Raw genomic sequence first — 17,586 nt, 5'->3', positions numbered from 1 at the left:
AATTATATATAAACAGTGTATAAGAACATTTGCTCTGAATTGTGTGCAGCACCAAGGGAAACCAAAAAGCCTTCTCACATTAGTGTGAGGGAATCCCAGGACTTTAAGTGGCAAGTATCCTTTGGGGTTGGAATGAAACACCTGCTGGTTACACAATACATTTGGGACTGTGCTTGCAATTCCCTCCAAACCCATTTACCTGCCAGTTCTAGTCTCCTGGGCTCTCATTTATCTGTTACTAAATTACGCTTTTAATTGAGCTGCCAATATGTTCCTGTAGCTGTATGACAGTCATTAACCCTTTGGTTCAGTCTGTCACATTAGTAACTGCAGAGCATGGAAATATATTTGCCCCACTAAAGGTATACAGTGACTAGGTCAACACTGCCAAAAGGTCAACACAAGTTTATGGACGACGTGAGGTTTTCATGATTTTTTGGTGTCTGTCATTGTATGTTGACATGGACACAGTATACATGTACCTCTTTGCACGCTGTGCTTGTTGCATGTTACTGTCAATGTTACATGTGACTGTCAAACTTACCTATGTCGATTCATAAGCTTGTGTCGCCCTAAGGTATGTCAACCTTTTTTAGGTGTCAACCTAGTCATTGTCAGATATTAGTGGTCGACCTAAACATTGTCTAGCCACTAACTGCATACTGCTCAATTTATACTATGTGGGGGGAGGCTGTATATTTTTCACTTGTTAGAAGGAGGCATCAGAAGTCTGTGCATTACTGTGCTGGGTGTCAATTAGGGACCTGTGTGTAAGAAGGGGAGAATGTTCTATATGCAGTATAGATATAGTAAGGGGGGTGGTGTATGTGTACTGTACTGAAATTCAAAGAGGGTATTTTGTGCACACATGTATATAGTTCCAATTGTCGCACTGGGAGACTTGTGTGTACAATGGCAGAGATGATGCTGCCGTGTGTGTATAATATATATTTATATGTGTGTGTGTGATGTAGGCTGCTGCGAGTTTGAAGAGGGCGCCTGGTGCGGGTACAGGTCCTGACGTCTCATCACATCATGTGAATCCCAGTTCCCAGAGTGCAGTGTGAGCTTTGCCCCACCCCATGTCTCAGCCCTTATTTCCCAGCCGTGAGAAATAGAGCAAAATACTGCAAGCAGCAGCGGCGGCAGCACCCCTCCTTCACCCAGCAGGGACCGGGGCACCCCAACATCCCCCCCGCCCAGGAAGACAGCCAAGGCCCCCGCTTCCCCTCTGCGGGGGGAGGACACGGCGCACAGAGGAGGGGGGTCCTGCACGGGAGGAGGATCGCAAGTCACCGGGGACACGGGCACCCCAATAATCAGGATCATCCCCCCCCCTCCCTTTCCCGACCCGGAGGATTAAAGAGACTGGGCCCGGGGTGTGCTGCCCGTGACCCGGGGAACAGCCTCTGCCCTCCTCCCCTGCGCCGCACTGGGCCAGGGGGCTCTTACCTGGGGGTCCTGTTCCCGGAGGTCTCTAATTAAGACATCCAGCGCCCTCCACCCCCTCCCCGCACCCCACTCACCGCGGGGGGGCCCTGCCCTGACCGCCGCTACATAGCGGGGTGCTCCCCCCAGTGCCCCCGGCTCCCCCCGTGCTGCGAGCAGACACTGAGAGGAGGAGATACCGGGCGACCATTTTAAGACAGGAAGAGCTGGCGAGGGGGAGGCTCCCTGACATCTCCCCTCTCCGCGCCGCTACCCGGGGGCCGCCAATGGTTAATTCGGGGGCGTGTGACCCCCGCACCGCCGCCACTGATGAGTGACCGCTCGGGCTGATTAGCGGAGTTCCTGCCCCGGGCGCCCCCACTCTGCCAGCGGCTGTTGTCTAGCGTGCGGGAGGCAGGGCCGCGGCCTACTTGTTTGTTTTTACCTCCTCCGTCCGGTGCGGCTTTTCCTGAAGGCGGAGGCTGGCCTGCGGGTGGCGGTGAGCGGGTCGGCGGCAGGCGGGGCGCTCGGTGCGGCTGCGGGCCCTGACTGGGACGTGTCGCCGGCTGCGGCTGGCTGTGCAGGGGAGCAGGATGGGCTGCCTGGGGAACAGCAAGACGGAGGACCAGCGCAACGAGGAGAAGGCGCAGCGGGAGGCCAACAAGAAGATCGAGAAGCAGCTGCAAAAGGACAAGCAGGTGTACCGGGCCACGCACAGGCTGCTGCTGCTGGGTGAGAGGGCAGGGTGGGGCCCCCCAGTCATATATATATCTGTGTAATATGTATGTACAGCAGCTCACTCGCTCTCCCATAATAAGTACCTGGCGTGTTACCCCCTGTGCTGCTCCTGTCATTATTATTATTATTGCCTCCATACACCACACGCAGCTATCAGATTCCATTTTCATGTACAGTATATTCCTGTTGATGTGACCCCAGCTGCTGCCTGCACTCTTCTCACATGAGTAAGGATGGACTCTCCTGTCATTGACATCCCCATAGGCTACACTGGCTTGGTGTCCCCCAAACATGCTATATTGGTGCATTGTAATGTAATATAGTGTCTACTTGGCCCATCCCCTTCTTTCTTTTTATTTAATTTTTTTAAGAGGCCCCGCTTCACCTATCTATGACACCTAGGTATTCCCTTCTAGCGGAAGGCTGGCCTGTCTTTTGGGAGCTCCCAGTGCTCAGGTTGCTAAACTGGAATAACCGCTGGAGCATTGTTGCCCTTCTGGAGTAATACGCAATGCCTGCTCACACATTACCTCTGAGCTGATTGTAAGATTGTTCATTAAAGCTTGTTGTATGTACAGTATACAGCTCTGTCTGTGTTTAGCATACATCTAGGATATTTTGGTACATCATTTTTAGTGTAAGTAGGTGTGTACAGAAAGTTGCATTGGGTGTTACTCTCTCTAGTTTGTGGTCCTGACTTACCCATACTTTCTGTGTGTTTTTCTATGGAACTCTTAAAATGGCTTCAATTGATGTCTTGGCATTCCCATTTTTCCCTAATGTATGGTCCATGTAACACAAAGTAATACGTTCTCTGTAATTCACAGTAATGCTCTATTTGTGCCAACTACTATTAATGTGTAAGCGTAGCTGTCTAAAGACATAGTAAGCATATTTTGTTTCTGTGCTTTAGAGGAGTACCTGTCACCTGCATATGCAGGGCCAATATATTCTTGTTATGAATTGCCTCCGTGGTGTCACAAGCTAGTGGATATTGGTGCCCTTCACAGTGAGCAGATAAGTACCTGGAATTAAAATATAGTTTTTAAAACATTGCAAATGTATTTCCTAATAGATATAGTGGCTTGTCATGACGACAAAGTGCTGTTTTATCCTATAAGATTATACTAGTCTGTGAGGATCACTGCTTTGACTTTCCACTGGGCCAAGCCTGCGTTCTGGAAAGAGTAATTTCTCAGTAAATAAAACATGACTTCTTTGGTGAGCCGGGGAAAATACCACTTGTGCACTGGGTGATGGTAGTACCTGTGCAGTAAACCGACAAAAAGCAGAGTGTTGTGTTTAGTAATCTTGTACAAGTTATTGCCCCGTGATAAATAGGCCTGGTTAACTGATACAGAGTTGAAGTCCATTCATAGAGCTTGTCTTGTGTATTTTTAGCACTGTGCATGCATCAGAACAGAGTACAAACTTTCTAGTAATATATGCATTTTAGTCACCTCTCTACTTGCACTTATGAAGGCAGAACAGTGTTGTAAATTGGCCTTTTCAGCGTGTCTTCGTAACTGTGGGGTCTGCATAGATGTAATTACCTTTTATCCCATGTGCATGGATATAATTGATCCAGTCTTTGAAATGCAACAATTCTGAATATGAGCAATTATCCACTTTAAGCTTTGAATGTAGTACGGGTGCTGTTGCGTCTGACTTCTGGACAGTTCTGGATCAGCCGTCATGTGTAGTCGCCATGCAAAACTGGAGCAGAATGCTGCCACTAGGGAATGCAAAGCAAGTCAGTTGTTGCGCTACTCATGGCAGCACGAAGATATGCAGAAAGTCTGTGGCTTGGGGCGCACTAAAAATGATTTTAGACAGGGTTTGGCCACAAATACCTAACTAATCCAATCTATTTGGGCGCTTAAGTAGCAATGGGCCCTAAATCAAGGGAAGAATTGAATTGCTCTGATGGGCAACTCAAAAACTTGTCTTACCCCCTATGTGTCAGACAGTAGTTGATGTATTTTGCTACTACTACTTATGTGCATTAAGTGCTCCTACATAAAAGCACTAGTGTAACTTGCTTCATTTATGAATGTAACTTGTAAGAAGACCATATTTATTACCCATGGTGCATAATGCGTTTAAAGTAGCATTCAGAGCTGTGTATTGGAAAGTTATGGTTCTCTCCTTTCTATATTGAAACTGAGCTTATACATAAATAATAAAGGTATTTTGTAGATTGCACACATGGCATTAAATGTTTCTTCTCAGACTTAATACTATAGGTGAGTTCTGCATTTAAAAAAAAAAAATGGTGAGAGTCTAATAGAGCCTACACACATAACGAGTTTGCTGAGTGGTCTGAGCAATGCTAGGTCCGTCAGATCGCTCCGCCCACAGGTACAGAGCGGTGTGTAGCGCTGAGCGTGCTGTCAGCACCTGTGTTCTCCAGTGAGAGAACATGTGATGACTATTGATGTTCCCAGCTCATTCTTCATTCTACCAGCGATAGCACTGCATGGGGCTGTGCACCACCATCGCTGGCTCCTACACACTCAGCTATGTAGGATTGTTTTCTAAGCAATGGCTAAAAATCGCTTTGTATAGACCCACACAGTGATTTTTAGCCATACATAAGCAATACACCTCTTTGACCCTTTACCACCTGGTTGGTCACATGCTCCAAAAGTAGGTGCTATTTCCCAAGTATCAGCGCTCCATAAATTTGTATTTATCATGTGTTACTGCCTATGTCAACCGACTATTCTGTATTTACTATATTCACACACTAAAGGAGGATATAAAATTGCTAGAGCTATTGTAAAAAATGGTGACTTTCCCACAGCCATGATGGTTTTCCTATTTAATTGCTGGGTAAAAAATATTTCTGCAGTAATAACCTTGGCTTATTTTCTTGAAGGACATAAGTCACCCTGGGTGTACTGAGGTTGCCATCAGTCCTGCAGGTACCATGTATGGCACAGCTGCTGCTGTTCCAGTGGGGAGACTCTCAGGGACTGCGCACAGCACTCTGGGCCAAGGCTCACTGTGACTGGCCTGGCAGCACCCCTAGTTGGGTCCCTTTCACCAGTAGAATGCATCATGTCCCTGCCTGAGATGGAGATCATCCTCACCAACCTACCCCAGCCCTGGTCCTTAAGCACCTACTGCGCTGGTCACTGCTCCCAACTGTGCCTCTATAGACCTGTCATGGGAAAAAGTAAGTACTGTTTCCACATCCTATCTGGTGCCACGCTCTCCTCATGGTCCCAGATGCTCCTGCCAGCAGCCTCTGCTCAATGAGCCATTTGCTTATCCAATCCTATGTCCTTAAGGTGTGTACACATGTATCGATTTTTCTCTATTCCACACATTTTCGATTTGTCCTTTGCTTTTCACATTCGATCTGCACTTTTGCATTCGCTATACAAGTCAATTTACATTCAAGGTACAGTGTACACATTCGATTTACTGGATCAAATTCGATATTTCCTTGCCTGTACAGTCTATTTTTCTTTGATATAGAGAAAACGGGAGCGCGCATCAAATCGAATGCAGATCGAAAGTGTTTTAAATACCATTCGATTTGATTTTGCTTCTATAAGCAAATTCAAATCCAAAACCTGTCAAAATCGAAGCATGTGTAAACTCCTTTACACTCTGTTCCTGCATGGAGAGTACCCCTGTCCATTGCAGCATACTTGCCCCATACAGCCTCAAGCTTCACTCCCTAAGGCAAACATTAAAAAATTTCCGTGCAGGTGTTTTGTTTTCTCTGTAATGTATGCACAAGGGGATATGAAAATATGTATAAAATCTATCAACATTGTTCAGTTTTTGTAAACAGGCATAGTATCTAGTGCCCTTTGCACAGCCCCTTCTCCACGTTATGTATAACTGTCCATGCTGTATCTTTGCAAGCGTATTCTAGTTTATCACTTAAATAATTTTGTTCTTATGCAGGGAAACATAACGCATCTAAAGCTGTGGTGGGAAAAAGTCAGTCACAATTATAAGGAGACTTGTTTTTATGTCTTCAAAATAAAGATTAACATCTAACAATCCAATTTTATATAGATCTACTCCCTTTTTTTTATCCTTCTGTTAACTTCATTTTTTATTTTTTTGTCCTCCTAATGGTATGAAGCACAAACACAATGGAGGGAATCCAGTAGTTTTGTGAGTGTCCAAATATGATGGGTCCGTCCGGAGTAGTTAAAGTGTGTGTGCCCTTGGGTGCGAATCCCAGGTGCCTGCCAATTAGAGCCTGGTGTAATGTAAGGTCCTGGTTAGGGCTCTGAAACCACACAGTTTTAGCACCTCAGGTGCTTGAGAGCTGAAATGTGTCAATCTTAACGCTACATACATGTCCGAACAGAGTAACAATTGAATTCCTATGTTGGCCGCCATCTGATTTCAGATGAGAGAACATTACTGTTGAATTTCTCTCATAAAGACCCCCCCCCCCCCCCCTCATGAATGCAATTGATGTTGAAGGAACCATGCTCGAAAACACTATTCCTAGAAATATTACTTTATACTAATTAATTCGAGATCTATATATTCTCTAGTGTTCCCGCTAAGCCCGTTTTATAAACTACTGAATGCGCCCTGCCGCTCCAGCCTGGACTGCTGCCCCGCGCCACACTGATGTGCGCTTTACTAGAGACCTCAGCATGGCACCTAGAAGAGCTCTCAGCTCTTCCAGGTGTCCCACCCCACGCTGAGGAGTAGGGGAGCATGGGAACCACGTGTACACACTGGCAGCAGCATCTCAGAGGTGGCCTGGGACAGAGTTCTGTGCAGCCAGCCTGGGAGACTGGGCGGCATCGCCAGCAATTTACAGGTAAGGTCGAGCTCGCTCCTGGGTGGGAACCGGCTGCCATGTGCATGCTCCCCATGTGTGCACTGTCCTCTTACTGGGCAGCGTGTCAATACTTCGGTTAATGGGGAGAACTTCTGCAAAGTGGCCTCTGCTGCTGCATTAGGTGCTGGTGGTAGGCAGTGCTGCTGGGGCCATGTGTCTGCATTGCAAGTGTGCTGCTCTACATGCGGTCTCCTTTCTGACAGGGGGTGTCACTCCATTGAGCACTATAGGAGTTGTTGGTGCACACCAGGGGGACATGGCAATGCTTAACATTAACTTTTTTTTTTTTTCTGTGGTGACTATTGACACCCCCAGATTGCAGCATGCCCCCCCCCCCCCTCCCCTTTTCTGCTGGGTGGTCAGCACCCTGCCCTGAAAAAACACGTTACATTAGATGTGTTTTGGGTGCCTTATAAATAAAGCATATTATTTAAACCTAATCGCAGCTGCAAATAGGTTCAAAACCATTCGGAAGCCACTCGCCATGAAATGATTTTTGCACTGGGCACCGGTCATCACAGGCTATGAGTAGTCAGAGACTTATTCAGCGGCTGCGATGAAAACTGACATATCCGGTTTGTTGCTGATGTCACGCACCATCCCCTTAAATCAGGCATGTCCAACGTTGGCCCTCCAGATGTTCTAAAACTACACATCCCAGCATGCTTTGTTATTATAATAGTTTAGCATTCTCTAAAAGCAAAACTGTGGCAAAGCATGCTGGAATGTGTAGTTTCACAACATCTGGGGGGCCAACGTTGGACATGCCTGCCTTAAATGCTTGTGCACGATTAAGTTGTTCTTAACGGTCCCAGCGTTTTTTCTTGGCACTCCCATGACGGCTGGTTACCACCTACAGATGCCTACTTCCTGTCATACTAACCTAGTTTGTGAGGTTAAAAAAGATATAAATTCATTGAGTTCAACGTATTTATAAAATTATAGTATCCTTTCTCCAGCATTCCCTTTGCCCGTGGATGATATTTACCCTACTGAACCTCCCGCTATGCGTTATAATTAATGGTTGTGTCCCCAAATGTCTGCCTGCTAAAACTTGATCCAATCCTTCCTTAAATATGAGAATTGATCATCACAACCATTTTTTCTGGCAGAGAATTCCAGATCTTAACTGCCCCCACTGTGAAGAACCCTTTCCTTCGCTGTGTGTGAAATCTCCTTTACTCCAGCCTTCGGGGATGCCCATGTGTCCTGTGCCTAGACCTCATGGTAAACCGAGCACCTGACAGTTCTTTGTATTGGCCCTTGATGTATTTATAGATATTAATCATGTCCTAGTCTCTGAGCGCCCTTTTTTCCCCCAATGTAAACATTCCTAGACTGGATAACTGTTCCTCTCAGTCCAACGCCTCTAAACCCTTAATCAATTTGGTGGCCATTCTTTGGAACCTCTCCAGTTCCATAATATCTTTTTAAGGTTGGTGCCCTGAAATGGACCCTTCCAGGTGGGTCCTTACAAATGCTTCGTACAGGGGTTATATCAAACCCCCCCCCCCCCCCCCACCTTTTTTTTTTCCCTTTTTATATTCTGGCCGGCTCTCGCTGCTTCCTGTCCCGCCCTGCTGGAAGATATTTTAAATGCAGCTGCCTGCCTCCCCACCCGTATCTATGGAATCGGACCCATAACAGGATGGCATCTGCAAAAATGTATACATTGCTTGCTAAACCATCCAGAAGGTCATTCGTAAATATGTTAAAGAGAATTGGTCCCAGCACCAATCCCTTTAGGTACATCACTTACTACTATGACCAAGTTTAAAATTGAACCATTTACCACTGCTCTGTTCCCTGTTCTGCAGCCTTTTTCTTACCCAATTACAGATGTTAGTTCGTATACAAAACTCCATTTTATGGATCAGCCTCTTATGTGGCACTGTATCAAATGCCTTGGTAAAATCGAAATAAACCATGTCTACTGCAAAATTACCTTGGTCCAAATTTACAATAACTTCCTCATAGAAGTTAATTTGACACGACCTATCCATCACAAAACCATGTTGGTTCCCAGTAATAGTAATTTCTCATTAAACATTCCTCAATGCAATCCCTCCACTAACTTCCTGGTTATAGATGTAAGACTTACCGGTATATAGTTACCCAGGTGTGATTTATTTCCCTTTTTAAATATTGGGATTACTGATGCTACAGATGGAGCCCCTCTCATTACCAGCGCTCGCCAGAATGTCCCCGCTGGCGGAGAGGGACTCCATCAGACTGGGACACGTGGGCATCGCACACGCATGCGCGTCCCAGTCGCTGGGCAGGGTTAGAGGGTTTCCGGTGGGGACAGGAGAGGCAGCAGGGTGCTCCGTCGGAACGGGGCGCACGCGCCCCCTTCGGGCAGCTGGCGATGAAATCGCCAGCCCCATCTGTATATGCCAATCCTTTGGAACTAAGTCAGATAAAATTGGGTTTGCAAAAAAATAGAGAGATAATGGCTTAACTATTTCTGCGCTCAGTTCCCTTTTTAGCCGCATCTGATCATCATGTCTCTAAACTGAACTCTTGTGGTCCTGGTTAAGGAATCTGTTTTTCATGAGCACAACTGTACAGATCAGTTTAGTTGGGTGGATGGTGTGCTTCTTCTGCATCATGATCACTTCTGGATACAGAGCAATGACCATTGTTCCCCCACATTCACCAAAACTATGGCGGTACAGCTAATGCCATCGAAAGGTCTGCGGAGATAGCTCTACATTGCCAGACTGTGTCCATTCATAAAATCAGAGGTGGATCACTATAGACTAGGTGCGACTATGAAAACAAGTAATAAGAGCATTAAAAAAAAGGGTACTCTTTACCTAGCACGGCGCCCACGATGTCCATCGCGGTCATCGGGGGTAAAAAATCGCGGCCATCGCATGCACTAAAAAAACGGGTGCGACGCGATGCCCGCGATTTCCCATAGGGAACAATGTTAAAAGTGTGATTGGACGCGATTTTAGTGTTCAATGCCTCAATGCCCGCGATTTTTCCATAGGAAACCATGTTAAATGGGCCACAGAGCCCAAATAGTCCCCCTGAAGTCTGAAATGGCCCCCACAATTGTTAACACCACCCCACGATCAACGTGAACCCGAAGCGTGGCGAGCGCAGCGGTACGCGTCCTCCGACCTTTTCATACCCCCACTATCCACGTCGGCGTGGAGTTGAGAATAGAATAGTGTGGCGAGCGCACGCGGATACCTGTGAAGCCCGCGAAGGGACGCGTTTACCTGTGAAGGTATCCGCGTCCCCTCGCGGGGCTCGCTGCGCTCGCCACGCTATTCTATTCTCAACTCCACGCTGACGTGGATAGTGGGGGTATGAAAAGGTCGGAGGATGCGTACCGCTGCGCTCGCCACGCTTCAGGTTCACGTTGATCGTGGGGTGGCGTTAACAATTGTGGGGGCCATTTCAGACTTCAGGGGGACTATTTGGGCTCTGTGGCCCATTTAACATGGTTTCCTATGGAAAAATCGCGGGCATTGAGGCATTGAACAGTAAAATCGCGTCCAATCACACTTTTAACATTGTTCCCTATGGGAAATCGCGGCCATCGCGTCGCACCCGTTTTTTAAGGCATTTGATGGGCGCCGTGCTAGGTAAAGAGTACCAAAAAAAAAAAGGCTGAGATGAGTATGAAGACTCAGAGTTAAAATTGCAGCACTTTTATGGTGTATTGTAAGTAATCTAGGTTGGGTAGGTGAAGAGGTGAGAGCAGTCTTGCTATAATGTTGTAGAGGAATAGATTGGAAGGGATCTCGGCTATTAGGAGGTTCAGTAACTCTAAACTGGGTTAGTGGTTGAATGAAAATCGTTCTAGTTAGGCTTACCATATCCCTGTGATGCTCATGTATTATACCAATTATCTGTCTGATTTAATCCCTGCAATGGTGTATTATTGTTTAAAGCACCTGTGTGTGTGTGTGTGTGTGTGTGTGTGTGTGTGTTTTTTTTTTTTTTTTTTTTTTTAAATGAGTGCGGGGGGGGGGGGACGGGGGACTCGCTATTCCCAAAAATGTCAGTTAAGTTAAACCCGGGGGAGGGGGGACAACACTGGTCAGCATAGATCGCTCAACACACACACACACACACACACGTTGCTGGTACATAGAGTGTGTGTTAGCTATGGAGTCTGTCCATCTGATGTGTCTGAAGCACCAGCACCCACGAGTGTAACCACTCCAACTTTAAGTGTGTCTGTGACACCTTCGTTTATGCTGTTGTCCTGCGGTTGTTGAACCGCCCACTGTGGTACATCATATATACCTGTTTTTACTGAAAGAAAGTACTTTTCAAAGAATAAATATCATTTTCATACTGCACTATGGAGCACTCTTGTTTATCTCTCTAGAAATTTGTACACCTGTGAATCCAGGTGATCTGGAGCTGCCGGGCCAATATAAAGACCCTGAGTGCTACTGAAGTTGTTGGACAGATTATTAACCGTTGCATGTGTGGATGATTACATGGTCTAAAGGTTTTTTGCGCACTTATTTCTATCTATCTATTTTTATATCTCTATCACTTCTAATATCTAGCATTACTTTCCCTATTGTTAAGATGCCCATACATGTTACAATTATTGTATCCAATATTGGATACAATATCACATCGCATCTCGGTTTTGCGATGAGATCTAGTACAAAAAGTATGTGCTGCACATACTTTTTTTACTAAATCTTATCGCAAAACTGAGATGCAATATTGTATCCAATATTGTAACGTGTATGGGCACCTTAAGATGCATCCTGGAGATGTTGTCCTAAAACTGTACAATTGTGGAATTTTTTTATTGGGGGGGATTTAAAATATAATAGGTGTAAACCTATATACTGGAGTTGTATGTTTAGCATGTGAGAATACACATTCAATGTTTTGTACAATAAATAATTTATAACTTATTGCATGCATGCATACAGGATGCTGTAGTGATGCCAATCCTGTTATCACAAGGTTAGGCTGTGGGGGGAGGATCCAGGTAGGGGTAGAAAGTAAGTATTCTTAGCCTGCCCATCAGGATTCGCTTTGCCAGATTCACCCTCTAGTCCCTCACTTCTACCAACTTTGACAATTGGGTTATGCAGTCACCCACAGGTCAGGTCCATTGATCTTCTTCCTCCAGCAGTAACCTTTTGAGATTATCTTGTTGGGCAATACTGTGTCATTGTGAGGACAGTTGGACTAGGACTAAAGACCTTAATGATACCTCCAGTGGAGGAATCTGTGGTGGTTTTTGCAATGTGCATGACCTTGGAGGTATTGCATTATTCACCTTACTATGAACGCCATATCCCACGGGATATATTGATCTAAAGTTGGAACAAAAATCTGGTCATTTCTGAATGACAGTTTGTCAGTTTTCCAGGATTTCCAAGCAAATGGTCAACTGTCATTTGCTCTAATCCATAACCTTTTTTTTGATCCAACCAGCCAGATCTGAAGGTAAATCTATAGGTGTATGGCCACCTTTAGTATAAGGTATCAAAACATTGCCTTGTAATTGAAGTATAACATATTTGAACTGTTAATCTCCCAACTTCATTTTCACAAGGAGCAATTTTTAGATGCTGTTGATTTTTCAACCTATTGGACGTCTAGTCCTGTCACATATTTTAAAGTGAAATGCATCACATCTTGTATTAAGTCAAGTAACACGGATTCAGTACTGAATCCCGGCGTTCAGAATCCCGACAGCCGAAATGCCGACAAGGGGGGGACATGGATCGCCCCCCCCCTTGCGGGCTCGCTGCGCTCGCCACGCAGCGGGCCCGGTGCCTCGCTAATTTATTCTCCCTCCAGGGGTGTCGTGGACACCCACGGAGGGAGAATGTGTCGGGATTTCGGCTGTCGGGATTCAAAACGCCGGGATCCCGACCGCCGGGATTTTAACTGCATCCCAAGTAACATCCCTGATGAAGACTCTGAGACAAAATGCATTAGTTAGGTACTTGTACAAACTGATTTGGCTCAAGCAAGAATCCATGAAAATTTATGCAAGACAATTTTATGTTTTATAGACTTCATAAACAAGTTGGGACATATTTAAATTGGCTATTATTATACAGACCTTTTAATGTAGATGTGTGTGTGTGTGTGTGTGTGTGTGTGTGTGGGTACAGGTGCCGGCACTCACTTTTTCCAAAACTTGTACTTGGCGGGTGCCTTCAGAAGAGACACGGTGCACCATGTCTAGAATATAGCAGTGTGACTACGGCACTCTGGACTTTCCAAATGGGTAAATGGAGACAATTAATTCAGGTCATTCTAACTTTAGGGTCCTCATTTACCCATTTGGGATAAGTGTCTGTCAAGGAAGAAAAGGTATTTATAACGGCACCTAGCCACACTTGGATTTTTTTTTTTTTCATTTATAAGGTGGAGTAAAAAAATTAAATTAGGGATTTTCATTTTTTCTTCACAGAATGTCATGGTGGCTGATGTAAAAAAGTACTGCCATTCTGTTTATGATGGATCCTCAAACTTGTAGCCTCAATATGCTATTCTATGCAGGCTGACATGAGTAGGCCTCCAGGTCCTAAACAGCTGTGCTAACCTCTGATTCTTCTTTTTTTTTTTTTTTTGGCAAAAATTTCTTGATTGCAACGCAATGGGACTGGGACACACTGGCACTGACTAATTTTCTATGAAACTTGTGTATTTTGTGTTTGCTGGAGTCTGTATATGGAGCGGAACAGTAGACAAAAAAAATTGCCGATGCTACATTATAGCTATACATATATACCAGTCATACATTAATTTATTGGCAGTCTTGTGCATTGTAGTCGCATTGCGTTGTAAATAATGGTGTGCATACACGGTGAGATTTAGGCTAATGGCCAACTTTGACTATCTGATTTTGGTTAACTGCACTTAAGATTTTCCTTAGATTTATGTTGCCATCCATGCCACCACTGGTTGCCTTTAGTAGCCAGTAGGTGAGCGAAGTGAGTCTACAGGTGCCGAGCCAATGAGGGCCTGTGAGTCCCTTCTTCCAACCTTGCTCCTGCCCTGTCATGTGACGGGTTCTTTAGTACACTTGGAAATAGACCTAATCTAGGCCAAATACAGTCAAAAGTGAAGTAGACTTGCCCTCATAGTCTACTTAGCTATGCAATACCGATGCTGTGGGGCCTCGCATTGGGATCAGATGCAGATGAAAACTATATTGACCATATAGTCAAAATGGATAGCCAAAATTCTACCATGTGTCCACAGCATAAGGGGTATTTTCTGTAATATAGACGCGCGATGCTAGAACATTGCCACACAGACTGGCGTGCTAAGAAGTGGCTCTTTGTTTTGTCTGCAGCAAGGGTTTATGAGGACAGGTCTGTAAATACTCTAATAATGTGTACTCACGGGTACAATCACCTTGCGATTCTTTCTATATAGTCAGAATCGCATTGGTATTGCACGCAGATCGCAAGGGTTGTAACCCTTGCGATCCCGATGCGCGCTCCCGTATCGGACGGCAGAAAGTCTTGGCTGCCTTGACTATATAGTGCAGATGTGATCGCATCGGGGATCGCATTTGCACGGCACATCTCACCGTGTGTACACACCATAAGATTATGGCAAAAATAAGTAACTTTATTATTGTCTGGACTATTTGCATGTAGACTGGAGTGATCTTTTACTTTCTCATCTAATGTATGGTATTGTTAACGTTGCTTCTATCTGCCAGCGGCGGCAAGTGTGTATGAACTCGCCGCTGCCGGGTCCCCGCTGTCACTGGTATCGCCTAATGTGTGCAGGGCTTTATTTAATATTATATTTGTTGTGTGAAAAGTTAAAAACTAGCACTGCATAGCTCACAACAGGGACATGTCTGCCTTTTTTGTGATCTCTAGAACATGATGGGTTAAGATTTAAATGAGGTCTATCATTCCGATGGGCATAGTTTTGTAATTCATGTTTTGTGTATAATTTCATATTGCAGAAATTAATACATGTATAAGATGTTGGTCACCGAATGGGACAAATAACTGCTATTTGATGTCATACACAAACCCGATCATTGTCTAGTAGGTCACTCCCTCTCTGATATGATCTGTACTTAACTAATTAACCAATGTGTCCCTTTATTGTTGGCAGCCATTCTTTTATGCTGTATGGACATGGGCCCTTATTCTAGTTGATTCGGACGGATGCGTATTTCGGACAGGAACCGAGTGTTCTTAGCCCCGCCTACCGTACGGATCACTCACACCATCCGAATGTGGTAAGACGCCGAGCGTACGGACCGCGGGTGGATGTTTCATGTGAAAACCTCCTCCATCTGTGGGAGCCTCCCCCATCCTCCGATGGTCACGACCATCGAATGATGGACCGAGCGGTCAGGCAGCACCGAGTGCTCCAGACCACTCGGATATGTTTCCCTATGAATGCAGGGATATGAGCGGGCAGCTGACATCCGGCTATTTCAGTTGTCCGCCCCCCACATGTGCGTCACAGCCGCCTTACCATACATACACCCAGCGTTTTTCATGGGAACACCCATGAAACGCGGGGCGTACGCATATGCTAATGAGCACATACAGCCCTTCACGCCCCTCTCCACCCCCCGCTCGGATGGTTCCGTACGTTCATTTTCTGCATGGACCTCACTCCGTGTTCAGACATACGAGACGTTTGCACATGCCCAGATACCCCTCTGCACATGCGCAAATTCCAAACATCGGCTGTCCGACTCAATCAGAATAAGGGCCATTGTGTAGTATGCCTGTGTGGTGTTCTATAAAAATGCCTTTATATTTTTGACTTGGTAACAGTCATGCAGTGCAATAATATGGCTGCCTCCTTCATATTCTGTCACTGGTGAACATGAAAAAATTAAGTTGTGTGTAAATCTGCTTTTGTATTCATAACAGTATGTATAAATTTGGGGTCCACACTCGCATCCAGGAGTATATATAGATACGGGGTGCACCATTAAAGAAGTCCCAGGAGGGGAATTCTGAATATAAACTGTCCAGCACAACTGCGTGGTGCCTTCCAGAAATGCTGATATATGTACGTAGTCCACTGGTTTAGGAATGAAGGACAGTAGGCGGCACTATCCAAATAGTAAAATTAGTGTATTCAAATCATAAGTGAAAACAACATATAGGCTATCTCCCTTGTGATCTCACAGGCACAAAGGAGTTCCATCTCAGTGCAAACTGTAAAGAGAGAAGATACTTTTTTTTACACCAGTGCATACTGTGCAGAGAGAAGAGACTTTTTACATCAGTGCATACGGAATGGGATTGTTTGACCATAAAATGTTCGACAGTCATGAGGTCAACATACAGGAAGGTCGACAGGGTTCTAGGTTGACAAGGGACTAGGTTGACACATGCATTAGGTTGACAGTGAAAAGGTTGTCATGGGTTTTGACTTTTTTTTTTTACCCGAAAGTCGACAGACACAATTTGAAGCGACCATTCAACCGTGTCTTGTGCATACTTTATTTTTACCTTTTTTACCTTATTTTTACCCACCCCCTCCTTTTTATGCTGTAAAAACGTCATATGTGAGTCTGTGTCCCAGAAATGTCCATTTTTAGCTTGCTGCTTTCAACCCGTTTTTGTAATACCCCTTTCGCATTATAGCTAAAACACAGTATATTGCTGTTTTTTATTTTTTTTAAACGTTCCTTTCACATTATAGCTATAACACGGTAAATTGCAGATTTTTAAATGGCTTTAAAATGTTTCTAGCTGTAATGTGAAAGGTCCAGAGAGAATTTACCGTTTTTAAAATACCTGTAATCCAAAACGGGTTAAAAGCAGAGTCCTACCCGTTTCAGAGCCAATCCATTTGTAGTGTAAATGGCTCTGAAACAGTATTTACAAGTCATGAGCAGGTCACAGAGGGTGATAGGCTATCTCCCTTGTGATCTCACCAGGCACATGCAGGAAGTAAAGAGCGGAGAGGATACTTTTTTAACCCAATGCATACTGTGCAGGTGTTGGGCTCATTTGGTCAACAGTCCTTAGGTCGACACTGTTGGGTCAACATGCTGGAAGTTTGACCGGTGTCTAGGTCAACATTGCAGAAGGTCGACATGGGGTTTTTTCACTGTTTTTTGAGCCGACCTGTGCCGACAGGCGGTATTTCATGCCCTACCATCCACTAGGGCAGGGGTCTTCAACCCATGGCCCGCGGGCCACGAGTGGCCCGCGAAGCTGATCTCAGTGGCCCCCTGCCTGCCGGCCGGCCATGCACAAGATATTTTTTTTTTTTTTTTAAGTAAAAGAAAATGCTGCCGAGGGAGGCAGTGTAATGGAGTCCCCTTGGGTGCCGCCTACCCGATTTCTATTGGCTGCAGGCAGGGCAGAGGAGTGGATCCAGCGCGGCTGAGGAAGGAGGAGGCACGTCTGGCCACGAGCTGGGGAGTTGGGACCCGGCGAAGCTGCGGGAGGAGGAGACGCAGCTGCCGGAGGGGACCCGGCGAAACTGCAGGAGGAGGAGGTACATCTGGCGGGAGCAGGGGACCTGGCAAAGCTGCAGGCATTACTGGGGGTATTGTGTGTGGGGGCATTACTGGGGGCATTGTGTGTGAGGGGCATTGCTGGGGCATTGTGTGTGAGGGGCACTGCTGGGGC

The 17,586-nt window shown here is 45.6% G+C and overlaps 1 protein-coding gene across 2 annotated transcripts in view; it reads left to right on the top strand.

Moving 5' to 3' along the window:
* The window catches only part of GNAS (GNAS complex locus), a 225,658-nt gene that overhangs the window by 137,778 nt on the left and 70,294 nt on the right, over positions 1-17,586 (top strand). The window contains exon 1 of one of the 2 annotated variants that reach the window (XM_083146860.1): positions 1,062-2,160. The exons of the other annotated variant lie outside the window; for it this stretch is intronic. Within the exon in view, the coding sequence (XP_083002986.1) occupies positions 2,022-2,160 (139 nt within the window). The 5' untranslated portion in view covers positions 1,062-2,021. Of the gene's footprint in view, positions 1-1,061; positions 2,161-17,586 lie in introns of those variants that run through there. 2 annotated transcript variants of the gene reach the window in all.

Source organism: Crinia signifera, chromosome 6 (genome assembly GCF_055691185.1).
Source record: "Crinia signifera chromosome 6, ASM5569118v1, whole genome shotgun sequence".
In the NCBI taxonomy this organism is placed as follows: domain Eukaryota; kingdom Metazoa; phylum Chordata; class Amphibia; order Anura; family Myobatrachidae; genus Crinia; species Crinia signifera.
The sequence above is the reverse complement of the archived record's forward strand: the minus strand, read 5'-3'. Positions and strand labels throughout refer to the sequence as shown.